Genomic DNA, 13,861 nt, shown 5'->3' with positions numbered 1-13,861 from the left:
TCAATGTAAGCGACCAATCAGATTGTGTGCTGGCTGAGGCAAATAGATTTTGTCTGGGCGATTCTGATTTATCTTGCCTGGGTATATAAAGTGGTGCATAAATTGGGGGAATATCATCACTCATAATGAAAGCAAACACTCGTCTATCTACAACCACTATCAACAATTTCCCCCACTCTCTGTATAAATACAGATTCCAAGGACAAAGTTTCTTTCCTAGAACTGCCCTCCTGTGGAACACTGTTCCGCTAGCCTGCTTCCCGGCCAACTACAGTATGGTAGCTTTCAAGTCCAATGTAAACAAGTTCTTGTTTACATAAAACTTAATAAAATTCTATCTAACTTAGACCATTAACAATTACTACACTGCCAGACATTGTTACACAAGAAAAAATGAGGTTGTCCGTGATGCGGTATTGTGGGATCCTAAACACGAAACCGCTAAAGTAGGAAGATTTGTCAAGACGTACACAAAATTATTGTCAGAAGACACCAGCTTATAATTTGAAAATCTTCCCAAGGCTATGGATTGGTTGGTTGTTTTTGTTTTATGGCATATCAACCCTTTTCGGGTTATTTAATGCCGAATCCAAAGATTTTGAAGAAAAATTTTTGAATAGAATATATTTGTTGTTTTCATGTCGGTTTCTATTTAATCCATAGTTGGGACCCTAACAGGTACTACCACTCCGGGTCAGAGTGGACCTGGGAGCAATGGTAATTAAAGGGTGGCTCCACACTCCCCAAAGCCCACAAGCTGGGGCCTCACCACTGGATATAGTTTAAGGTCATATCCAGGACCCCTATTGAGGGACTTTTACCCTCTGCAGGGGGGCAGTCGGCGTATTCTAATGCCCCACCGACATGGCCGCAAGGCTATGGAAGATAGAGACCTGTGGCAGGAAAGAGTCAACCCGCCCGATACGATGACACTACTACATTCATTAATCCTCATCCTCAAGTGGCCTTTGGACCTTGATAAGTGGTGCCTCCCTTGTAAAAAAAAAATAAATAAATAAAAATAACTTACAAGTGGAAGATACACAGGGGAGACCCATTGAGCAGGATTTTTGTCAGGATATGTCTGAAAAGAGAAAATTTTAATTCTTTTAAAAAAAAAAAAAAAAAGAAAAAAAAAAAAAAAGCCGAGCATGCAAGGTCCCCCTCCACGAGTGAAAAATTTACTTTCACCATGACTAATGTTTGCGCAAAATTAAAAAAAAAAAATCCAAGATGTGATTATTGAGAAAAGTATGAACAAATGAACGGATAAATCATTTGGGGGGCAATTTTTCCGTTATAATGCCCCCTCCCCCCGGGATGGAGGGGGAAGGGAGGGCAGCTGTTCTGGCAAAAATACATAAAATCTTTGTATTTCATTATCCTCTCCCTCTCAGCTGTGTTTAACCCACAATCTAACTTGTACTAGAGTTGTTTCTTTTCTCTTTCGGGTTACAATGGCTAAAATTGACACTTTTGTGCTTATTAAAAAAAACAATTGATGCCTTGGACTTTTATAAAACTTTCTGAAAAGTTGTAACTAACTGATTTCTATATAATTTTGTTTGTCTATACTTTGTGAAAACTCTTGAGTATGCCCCAGGGTCTCTTTTAGGGCTAATAAAAACACTATTTTGGGGACTATTTTACCATATTTGTCCAAAATTTTCTGTGTCTGTCTATTTAGCAGTTTTGCATGGTGCTAAACTCAAATTTAAATATGTTAAGGCCTCGGGGACTTTTGGGGCTAACGGGAGAGGGGCAAATGATGGACTTAGTCATTTCTTTTTTTTGCATGGTGCAGAACTCAAATTTACATATGTTAAAGCCTAAAACTGCACCGTTTGTTAATTTTCACAAGAATTTGACGTCCCTTGGGGACTTTTGGGGCTAAATGGAAGGGGGGGGGGCAAATGCTGAACTTAGTCATTTTTTTTATGCCTCGTTCACTGTGTACTCAGGGGGGGGGCATGCATGCTTCACTTCTTTCTAATTTGCATTTCATTAAGTTGTGAGTTATTTTTGTTTATCTTTCAGAAAACCAAAGTTTCATATCAACCCTTTTTTTGATCCAATAATATTGTTACAACATCAACACCATATTATTGTACTGATATACCCTTGTTGTGTCGAAGAACCCTTACTTTCCTTCTAAAACAGTATGCTCGAATTAGCGAGAAGTGGGTGCTTGTTAAGATATAGTCAACAGATCGGTTTTCTTTAATTATCGAAAATAGTAATATATCCAAGAAGGTACTTGTACAGTTTAATGAAGACATTAAAAAATGAAAATATCGAAAAAAAAAAAAAAAAAGTTATATTACACATATCCGTTATGGAATGAAGTTATCTGAAAAAAAATTCCACTTAATTTGATCGCATATTTTTTTTTTTTTTGTTTTTACAGCGAAAAAACAATTTGTTATGATACTGATCAAAAGGTAGCCATGTTTTGATTTTTAAGAAAAGCAATAATTTAAGATGGGGAGGGGGTGTCGGCGTTTTAGACGGAGTTATCTCCCTGTGATGTGTTCTAAAAATTCAAAAATGGCTACCTTCAGCGCGCTGTCATAAAAATGTGTTTTCCGCCGTGAAAAAAAAAAACAAAAAAACTATTCAATCAAATTAAGTGAAATTTTTTTCGGAGAACTTCAGTCCAATTTATCTATATCAGTTTATCTATATAAAAGCCAAGTACGTCCAAGGATGGAGTACTGCTGCCATATCTGGGCAGGAGCTGCTAAAAACAGCCTATCCTGCCTTGACAGAGTACAAAATAGACTTCGTGGCTTAGTGGGGGATGCCCTTTTCTCTACCCTGCAACCTCTCTCCCACAGAAGAGACGTTGCGAGCCTATCCTTGTTTTATCGTTATTTCCATGGCAGGTGCTCGTCTGAACTCCAATCTCTGGTCCCCCCTCGCCAATCTTTCACGAAAAACACCCGTCTAGCTGAATCCACTGTGAAAAATTTCCCCCACTCTATATCTGTGCCTAAATCAAAACGCGGATTCCATGAACAAAACTTCTTTCTTAGAACTGCACGCCTGTGGAACTCTGTTCCGTCTGCCTGCTTCCCACCTGACTACAACTTGGATGTCTTCAAGTCCAATGTTAACAAATTCCTAATGAATCGCCCCCTTAAGTAAACACTTCATCAAATATCCACACTAACGTAATGTACTTGCAATAACCCTTATCCCTAAGCTGAGTGGCTTCCGGGCCTTGATAAGTGGTGATCACTGTGTAAAAAAAAAAAAAAAAAAAAAAAAAACGGATACGTACAATATAACTTATTTTCGATATTTTCATTTTTTTAATGTCTTGATTAAAAACTGTACAAGTACCTCCAGAAATTACGAAAATTCATTGAGTAGAAAATTATTTATAGTTAAAAGTAATTGCATTTTCCCTAGATGTGAACAACTTGAAGATTGTGAATACAGGGGGCGTATGTATGTCCCTTTTCGACACTTTAATGGTAGACATTTTTTTTTTTAGACCATAGCGATGGATTTTTTTTTTCTTTTTTTTTTTTTTTTACTAAAAACACAATAGCAGTTGTCTTACTAGATGAATTTTCTTAATTTTTGGATATATTACTATTTCCGACATGACAATTAAGTATGTAGTATTTTTTTTTTTTTGCTTAACATGACATTTTAAAAAAATGGATCTATCAAGCACCAAGAAGTGCATACGTACCTTGAAGGAATGGCTCAGATTTACAGCAGGAACAGGTGCTGCTCCGAAATACAAACTCTCAAGGGTCACAAACAACTCCCGATTTATTTTTAATTCTAAATTAATACTGTAAGTTGAATTCTGAAAAGAAATTTTAAAAATTAGTAAAAAAAAAAAAAAATGATCTATCATTATGGAGGAAGTTGAAAATTAACTTCATTTTACAAATAAAACAGATAAAAAAATAGGTGCTAGTTTAGATAACACTCCTAAGTATGAGGTGCCTTCAATATGTTTCCAGATTTTTTTTGTACAGGCATTTAAAATTATGGCGATGAGATATAAGTTGGATGTAGCTTATGTGTGTCAAATTAAATTGATATCTACCTTTAGTTTTTTTTAACAACTAGCTGTTCAGCCCAGCTTTGCTCAGGCTCTATGTACTGTTCATAACTTTATATGCATATGCTATATTGTATGCCTGGGCAACGCTGGGCTGTCATCTAATCATTAATATAAACAATAACAAAATTAACCAAGATTAACCCTTTATAACCTGAATTATGATGTATATAGTTAAAAAAAATATTTATTGCTAATTTCATGACCTGAATTATGATGTAGATAGTAAAAAAAAATATTTATTGTTAATTTTATGACCTGAATTATGATGTAGATAGTTAAAAAAAATATTTATTGTTAATTTTATGACCTGAATTATGATGTAAATGATTAAAAAAAATATTTATTGTTAATTTTATGACCTGAATTATGATGTAGATAGTAAAAAAAAAATATTTATTGCTAATTTTATGACCTGAATTATGATGTAGATAGTAAAAAAAAAATATTTATTGTTAATTTTATGACCTGAATTATGATGTAGATAGTTAAAAAAAATATTTATTGTTAATTTCATGACCTGAATTATGATGTAAATGATTAAAAAAATATTTATTGTTAATTTCATGACCTGAATTATGATGTAGATAGTTAAAAAAAATATTTATTGTTAATTTTATGACCTGAATTATGATGTAGATAGTTAAAAAAATATTTATTGTTAATTTTATGACCTGAATTATGATGTAGATAGTTAAAAAAATATTTATTGTTAATTTCATGACCTGAATTATGATGTAGATAGTTAAAAAAATATTTATTGTTAATTTTATGACCTGAATTATGATGTAGATAGTTAAAAAAATATTTAGTGTTAATTTCATGACTTGAATTATGATGTAAATGATTAAAACAATATTCATTGTTACTTTTAGTTTTAAGGGTAATGATACTATGATTGTCTTCAAACTGGAAAAATTATGAAGTTCAATAGTTAAACTACAACAGAAAATTTTTGCATTTCATAAACTTACCTTGATTATTAATAGTGCTTGAAAAACAGTGTTTATGACAACAAACGAAATCCTCCACTCTCTGAGACAGATGGCAGCATACTAAATGTAAGCAATGGACAGTTGCAATCTGGAGGTACCTGGCATCTATCCAGATACTGAACTAATACGTACAAGGCGTGTTTGAATCAATTCCCACTTTATTTATGCCGTTATATTTATTTATTTACGACTGAATGAATTAGTTCAACCAGGCCATAAAGGGTTAACATTTTTAGAAATTGGTAAGTTGTGTCATTTTGTCAAATCAACCTCTTTTGAGCCATTCAGTAACCCTGATCATCCCTGTAAATGCTTTTATACCTAAAGCTCCCAATATCTTCAAATATTCATAAATTCATTTGTTTTTGTAAGCCATTATTTTTTTTCATATAGTCTGTAAATTCTACTGAACTAATATGTACAAGGCGTGTTTCATTATGAATTTCAATAATTAAACTACCACTGAGAATTTTTGCATTTAATAAACTTACCTTGATTATTAGTCATAATGCGTGAAAAAAGTGTGTTTATGATAAACGAAATCCTCGACTCTCTGAGACAGATGGCAGCATACTGAATGTAAGCCTATGGTATTACTGGACGAATGCTTAGCTTAATTAGATCCTTCTTAAATGAGAGAAGGATCCAGGTTGTCCTTGATGGGCGTATGTCCAAAAAATTAGATATAAATGCGAGTGTACCTCGGGGATTGATCCTTGGACCCTTATTATTTCTTATATTCGTAAATGACTTATCTGATAAAATTATCTCTGAAATGGGTATATCTGCTGAAGACACCATGCTCTATAGCAGGCACGTTGGAAAAACTAATGAGCATGTATCTAAGGTAATGGCTGAAACCCTAGAAAAAGACCTTCAGGCTATAGTAGAATGGGGTCAAAATTAGATGGTAACGTTCAACGCTGCCAAAACAAAGCTTGTTTCCTTTAATAATTACATGAAACCTTACCAACCACCAATAACTACGACTAGAGATATTTTACCTGAAAGCACTTTGTTCAAGCTCTTTAGCTTAATGTTCACAGGAAACATGAGTTTGAATAGATACATCGAGATCATTGCCAAGACTGCTGTAAAGAAGGTGGGCTCTCTCTACCGTGTTAGAAAGTTATTTATGCCTGAAAGTATCCTGTACCTCTACAAAGCCACCATTCGCCCATGTATGGAGTACTGCTGTTATATTTGGGCTGGTGCATCTGCTACTAATCTCTCGCTCCTGGACAGGGTCCAAAAGAGAGTCGCCAACCTAATAGGTCCCGAACTGTCATCTAAGCTTCAGTCTCTGTCCCATCGACGAAATGTTGCATCCTTCTGCCTGTTTTACAAGTATTTGAATGGTGAATGCTCTGACGAACTACAAGTCTTTGTACTCCCTCGACTAAAATACCCCCGACAAACCCGACAAGCATCGAAGTCCCACCCCTACACAGTTGAGATCCTTAGATGTAGGAAAGCCTTCTACTCTAATAGCTTCTTCAGCAGAACTGCAGGACTTTGAAATTCTCTTCTTTCCTGCTTCCCCAACTGTACTGTAATCTAATTATGATCTAATTATGTTACGCATTCATCCAGTAATACCATAGGCTTATATTCAGTATGCAGAAGGTCAAATGTAATGTGAACAAACATCTTTCTGCTAAACTCCCTACATTGTACCCCTGTAACTTAGGTCCCTGATAGTAGCCCCCTACATAAAAGTGGCAATTTGGGTTGAAAATGTAAAAAAAAAAAGAAAAAAAAGCAATGGACAGTTGCAATCTGGAAGTCTCTGGCATCTAACCAGATACTGAACTAATAAGTACAAGGCGTGTTTGAATCAATTCCCATTTTATTTATGCTGTTATATTCATTTATTTACAACTGAATGAATTAGTTTAACCGGGTCAGAAAGGGTTAAAATTTTGTAAAAAAAAAAATTAAAAAAAAAAAAAGGTTCATCCTTGTTGTGGTGAAAAAAAAAAATTGTCTTCACTTTACAAACAAAACAAAAAAATTTTTTAAAATTTGTCTTAAAAAAAATTGTTTAAAAAAAAAAAAAAATTCTTAACTTTACAAAAAAAAAACACAAAAAAAAACACAGGTGTCAATTTAGATAATAATCATGCAGTAGATATAACTTTAATTTTATCTCATGAAAATTATATTCCAAGTGGCAATATGCCTTGTTTGAAAGTAAAAGAGTAAAGAAGCTTTGTTCATGGAATCTACGTTTAGGTTTAGGCACAGATATACAGTGGGAGGAATTATTGATAGTGTTTTCAGCTAGTCGAGTGTTTCTTATGAAAGTTTGGCGAGGGGGGACCATAGACTGAAGCTCAGTCGAACACTTTCCATGAAAATAACGATACATCAAAGACAAACTCGCAACATCTCTTCAGTGAGAAAGAGGTTGCAGGGAAGAGAAAAAGACATCTCTTACGAGGCTACAAAGTTTATTTTGAGTTCTATCAAGGCAGGACGTCCTTTCTAGCAGCTCCTGCCCAGATGTGGCAACAGTATTCTATCCTTGGATGTACCTGGCTCTTATATAGATAGAGAATTGCATCAGCAGCGAGGTAATGTAAAAAAAAAAAAAATCAGACAAGCAGCAGAATCCCACCCTTTCAATGTTGAGGTAATGTATAAAAAAAAAAAAAAAAAAAAATCAAATTGTGAATATCAGTGACATTTGCAAATGCAACAATTTGAAATGAATATCTTGCTTCATCAAACTTCACTCCTTAAATGAATAAACGGGTCAACCATATGAAATAGGTAGACATTGACGTTAGACACCTTCTTAGTGTGGCACTCCAATAAATTTTGATCATTTATCCGTTTGCACCTGGGAGTGGACATTTATTATTTCTCAAAGGTGGAGGAATGTAAACGCACATAGGATCAAATATACAAAAAAAAAAAAAGAAAAAAAAAGAAAAGAAAATTGAAATTTCTATCGTAACAAAAAAAATATTTATTACGTAAATCAAACGACGCATGGTAATAAAAGTAAATTGACATGTACCTTATACAAATAAATTCTGTTGTAACGGAATTTTTTCAAACAAAGAAACTCATCACATAAGTCGAATATTTCATGACGTCTTAAACAAGCAGTGCAGACGTAGCTTATGTCAAATTAAATTGATATATACCTTTTTCGTTTTGTTTAACAATTAAAAAAAATAATTTTAATCTTGCTCACCCCCCCTATCAAAGGGAGATAACTTATTAGTTTGGTGCAAAAATAATGTCGCTTTTTTTCTTTTTTTTTAATCGGATACTAGCATGGGTGCCCGGCGTTGCCCTGGTGTTTGGAGGTGTATGCTGAGCAACAAAAAAAAACAAACAAACAAAAAAAACAAAAAGCAAAACAAAAAAACGGTCAATTTTTTGTTAATTTGACACCTATTATGACCCCTTAACATTTATTGTTTTGGGCTCAAATCAAGTTATTAAGTTAGATCCATGTCCAAGGAACCTATATCTAAAATTTCAAGTGTTTAAACCCCAAATTGTCGGAGGAGTTTGGTAGAGTTCTCAAAGGTCAAATCGTTGAACTTTGACCCCTTAAAAGCCAAATTTCTGGCTGAAAACCGATCGCATAGATTTTCCCAAATCTCAGTACCCTGTATATCAAATTTCGAGTCTGTAGACTAAAAATTGACAGAGTTATTGCATAGGGAAATGTACACACAGAGACACCTTCACTTTTATTGATATATATATATATATATATATATATATATATATATATATATATATATATATATTGTCAAGGGTGTTAGTTCCATGTAGAAACGTTGATGTGTTCCTGATGAGCCGTCCTCTTAAGTAATCCAATTTATCAAATTTCCACAACTAATGATCACTATGGCATGTTCCCTTTGACCACTGTAAACTCACTAACCCTTCTCCTCGAGTGGCCTCCGGGCCTTGATAACTGGTGACTCATTTGTAAAAAAAAAAAAAAAAAAAAATTAGGCCAAAAAAGAAATTGAAATTTTTATCATAATGGAATTGAAAAAAAAAAATGATTACATCATCACTGCTCAGATCCCCATCTGACATCAATTGAAATGAATGACTCTCGTCTTGGGGAGGCCTCATGTTTTGACAAGCTTCTGGGACTGTGCTTAACTTTATGTGTGTGTATATATATATATATATATATATATTCAAAAGTTTGACTCCTGTCCAGGGAACCTACATCTAAAATTTCAAATGTTTAGACCCAAAATTGGCGGAGGAGTTCGGTAGACTCTGCAAAGGTCAACTCTTTCAACTTTGACCTCTTGGCAGCCAAATTTTTGCCCAAAAACTGATTAAAAAGCTTGTTGCATGTCTGAATACCCTTTATGTAAAATTTCAAATGTTTAGACACAAAATTTGCTTAATAGTTTGCTAGAGACCACAAAGGTCAAATCTTTTGAACTTCGACCCCCTGAAAGTCAAATTTTCAGAAAGAAAATGATTAAAAAGCTTGCCCTATGTCTGAATACACTTTATGGAAAATTTTAAATATTTAGACCAAAAAGTGACTGAGTAATTTGGTAAAGACCGCAGAGGTCAATTTTTTAAAAACTTTGACCCCAATTATGACCCCTTAACATTCATTGTTTTGGGTTCAAATCAAATTATAAAGTTAGATCCATGTCCATGTAGCCTATATCTAAAATTTCAAGAGTTTAGACCCAAAATTGGTGGAGGAGTTTGGTAGAGTTTTCAAAGGTCAAATTGTTGAACTTTGAACCCTTGACAGGCAAATTTCTGGCTGAAAAAAATTAAGATTAAAAAATCTTTTTCCCAAATCTCAATGCGCCTTATGTCAAATCTCGAGTCTGTAGACTGAAAATTGACAGAGTATTTTGGTATGAAAATGTACACACACAGACAATTTCACTTATATAGAGATATCCTTCATTTTATTCCTTAGCTTTAACATACAATTGTATATCGATTGTTGGCAAGTTACTATCAATCGAAACTCTCACAAGCTCTGGAAACTAAATCAAAATTTTAATAAATAATTAAATTAGATAATAATGTGGCCTGAGTATACACACCAATTATTTTTTCTATTTCTGCAATAAGTTTCCAGGCGTTTTTTATATGGGCATGATATGGTTTGAGAGAAAGATTCCAGAGTTAGACGAGATACATCTGAAGGTCGCAGGTTACACTGACAAAAACATGAAAATAACGCTCAAGATGAATGCAGTAGTCCAAAGAAGTAAAACAATACAAAAGGAAATACCCAAATGTGACAAAATACTGTATACATGGGCAAATAGAATACCCTTTATGCAAAATTTCAAAAGTTTAGACCCAAAATTTGCTGAATAGTTTGCTAGAGACCACAAAGGTAAAATCTTTTGAACTTTGACCACTTGGTAACCAAATTTTTGGCCAAAAAGTGATTAAAAAGCTTGCCTTATGTCTGAAAACATTTTATGTAAAATTTCAAATATTTAGATTAAAAATTGGCTGAGAGGCCATTTTTTTTTTTTTTAACTTTGACCCCATTAACATTGATTGTTTTAGGATCAAATCAACTTAAAAAGTTTGATCCATATCCAAGGAACTTACATCTATACACATGAAGTGCCTGCAATAAGTTTCCAGACGTTTTTTTTGTAGGGGCATGAAAATAACACTTAAGATGAATGCAGTCGTCCAAATAAGTCAAAGAAAATAATCTTTTGCATTCATCACTGACAAAATTGTTCAAGAATTGGAAAAAACTTACCGTATTAAATGTCTGTGAGATGTCGAGGGTAACATTGACCTTTCCATTCTTGGTGGAATATTTTTCTAGAGAAAACATATTGACTGACGTCTCATCCTTACAAAAGTTGAACACATGATTGGTGAGGGGAAAATTTTTGATGCTGTGGCTAATAAGCTGGACGGTTAAATTGAAGGGAGTTCTGAACATGACGAGGTCAAGGCGCACAGGAGACAGAGGGCAGTTATTGCTTTTGCCCTTGCTGGGCTCACTGCCCACAAGGACGATTGCGTTAACTGCACTTTCATTCCGGAAACAGCTGATGACATCACTCCATCCTGGGAAAGAGGGAGAGAGAGAAAAAAATAAGTTATTAGAAGGATACAGAAGACAGACAGTCTAAGACGTGCATAAAACATGTAACAGAACGCAGATGAGCGCATATGAAAATAGCAGCAGCAGCCGAAGAAAGGATAGCAAGCGATCGCATTAGCAGCAGGAGCAGTATTTGACCGCATATGCAAATTGGCAAGTGTGCTCAGGCTTGCGTCTGAAGAAAATGAAACAAGTTGTGCGTCCGTGGTCCCCCTCTGGTGCTACATGTGAGATGACGTCACAAAAAATAGTGAAGAAATGATGAATGTGAGGAGTGTGTAGGGCCAACGTTGCCTTCACAAAAATCTAACAGATGGGGCAAAAATTTCAGGAAAAACTAATGAACAGTTATCTGGCAATCGCACGGACAGAAGCCACTGAAAACATAGGTCCCTCTTTTATGTACGACATGAAAAGAAATTGGAATCTTAGGAAGATCTTCATCATTCCAGTAATTCATGCCAAATCGAAAAGGTTGTCACTGGGAATTAACAAAATGATATAAATGCATCTTTAAAAACTGCAGAAAATGCACATCGCTGAAGAAAAATGCACACTGATGAAGAAAAATGTATGCCATTGAAGAAAAATGCATACAACTGTAGAAAATGCACACCACTGCAGAAAAATGCACACCACTGCAGAAAAATGCATACCACTGCACAAAATTCCTAACACTGCAGAAAAATTCACATTACTACAGAAAAATGCACATTACTGCAGAAAAATGCACATTAATGCAGAAAAATGCATACCACAGAAGAAAAATGCATACCACTGCTGAAAAATGCACACCACTGTAGAAAATGCACACCACTGCAGAAAAATGCACACCGCTGCAGAAAAATGCACACAACTGCAAAAAAAATGCACACAACGGCAGAAAAATGCACACCACTGCACAAAATTCCCACCACTGCAGAAAAATGCACATTACTGCAGAAAAATGCATACCACAGCAGAAAAATGCATACCACTGCTGAAAAATGCACACAGCTGCAGAAAATGCACATTGCTCCAGAAAAATGCAAACCACTGCAGAAAAATGCACATCAATGCAGAAAAATGCAAACCGCTGCAGAAAATGCACATCGCTGCACAAAAAATTCGTACCACTACAGAAAACTGCACACAGCTGCAGAAAAATGCATACCACTGCAGAAAATTCACATTGGTGCAGAAAAATGCAAATCGCTTCAAAAAATGCACATCACTGCAGAAAAATGCATACCACTGCATGTAATGTTATGACCCTTTAGGCTGTGATCATAGCGTAGTATCTTAACTTTGGCAAGCGGGGTCAATGGTCAAAACATTATTATTATTGTTATTGTATTCTTATAAAGTCCTCTTGGCTATACAACATACATACGATTTATACGTTTATTATCTGTCTGTTAAAAGAACAATATCTTACATCCATTAGATAACACATGGCACGTTTTAATATATCATCTCCTCCAATATAAACCAATATACAACATGCAGAAAAATGCACACTGCTGGAGAAAAATGCATACCGCTGCATAAAAATGCATACCACTGCAGAAAATTGCATACCACTGCAAAAAATGAACATCACTGTAGAAAAAATGCATACCACTGCAGAAAAATGCACATTGCTGCAGGAAAATGCACAATACTGCAGAAAATGCATACAACTCTAGAAAATGCACATTGCTACAGAAAAATGCGTACAACTGCAGAAAATGCACATTGTTGCAGAAAAATGCACATCGATTCAGAATCGGAAAGGATGATAAAGTAACTGACCTTTTTCTTTCTTGAAGACATCAATTATTTCGGTTTGATTTGGCTGCAATCAAGTGAAGAGAAAATATGGAATGAGAATTATTGTTTTTAATTTTTTAAAATGGCTGACTTGTATGATTTCTATTATCAACACTACTTTTCTCATCTTGAATTTTATTCTCATAACACTGTGACTAAAGTAACCTCCGACCCGTAGCACAACGGATAAAAGTACTAAATTATAATCAGTTCTAAGCGACAGTCTTCAGTGCTAGCGAAACTAAAAACATTTACAAGCTGTGTAAGACTTCTACCCGGTCATAGCTGACGGAACAAGAATAATCTTCCCTTGTGGATTAAATAAGTTCAGTCCAAAATTACATACAGATTTCCAAAATAATAGTTTAGACAAAACCCAGTCTCCAATTTAACAGGTCGCTCATTGTTGGCCAAGCTGCAACATTGTCATGATGTTGAATCACTGTCACTTTTACACAGTCGTAGCTGATGGAACAAGAACAATATTCCCTCGTAGATTAAGTTAAGTACAAAACTAATCTAACAGGTCCCACATTATTACTGCAATGTCGAATCACTGTACCTGTAATGTGTTCCGATGAACTTGTAGCACTTGTGTCCCTATCAATGAACATACTCCTGACGAACCCAACAAGCAGCAAAATCTCACCTCTTCACTGTTGAGGTCCCTAGATGCTGGAAAAGCATTCTGCTCTAACAGTTTCTTTCTTTGGACTGCTATTTCCTGTTTCCCTGACTGTACTGACCTACGTAAGTTTAAATGTAATGTAAACAGACATCTTGCTGCTCAACTCCCCACAGTCGCCTATTAGACGTGATCCCAAAGAGTAATTCCTTACATTTCAAAAGGCAATATGCTTTGTTTGGGGGTGAAAAAAAAAAGAAAAT

The 13,861-nt window shown here is 34.8% G+C and overlaps 1 protein-coding gene across 1 annotated transcript in view; it reads right to left on the bottom strand.

The window, feature by feature from the left end:
• LOC145269264 (uncharacterized) overlaps window positions 1-13,861 on the bottom strand; it is a 116,438-nt gene that overhangs the window by 51,695 nt on the left and 50,882 nt on the right. The window contains exons 5-8 of the mRNA XM_080124890.1: window positions 12,956-12,998; window positions 10,829-11,145; window positions 3,704-3,823; window positions 1,031-1,084 (exon numbers count right to left, since the gene is read on the bottom strand). Of these exons, the coding sequence (XP_079981016.1) occupies window positions 1,031-1,084; window positions 3,704-3,823; window positions 10,829-11,145; window positions 12,956-12,998 (534 nt within the window). The remainder of the gene's footprint in view (window positions 1-1,030; window positions 1,085-3,703; window positions 3,824-10,828; window positions 11,146-12,955; window positions 12,999-13,861) is intronic.

Source organism: Euprymna scolopes, chromosome 45 (assembly GCF_053919585.1).
Source record: "Euprymna scolopes isolate OS-2025 chromosome 45, ASM5391958v1, whole genome shotgun sequence".
Classification (NCBI taxonomy): domain Eukaryota; kingdom Metazoa; phylum Mollusca; class Cephalopoda; order Sepiida; family Sepiolidae; genus Euprymna; species Euprymna scolopes.
The sequence above is the reverse complement of the archived record's forward strand: the minus strand, read 5'-3'. Positions and strand labels throughout refer to the sequence as shown.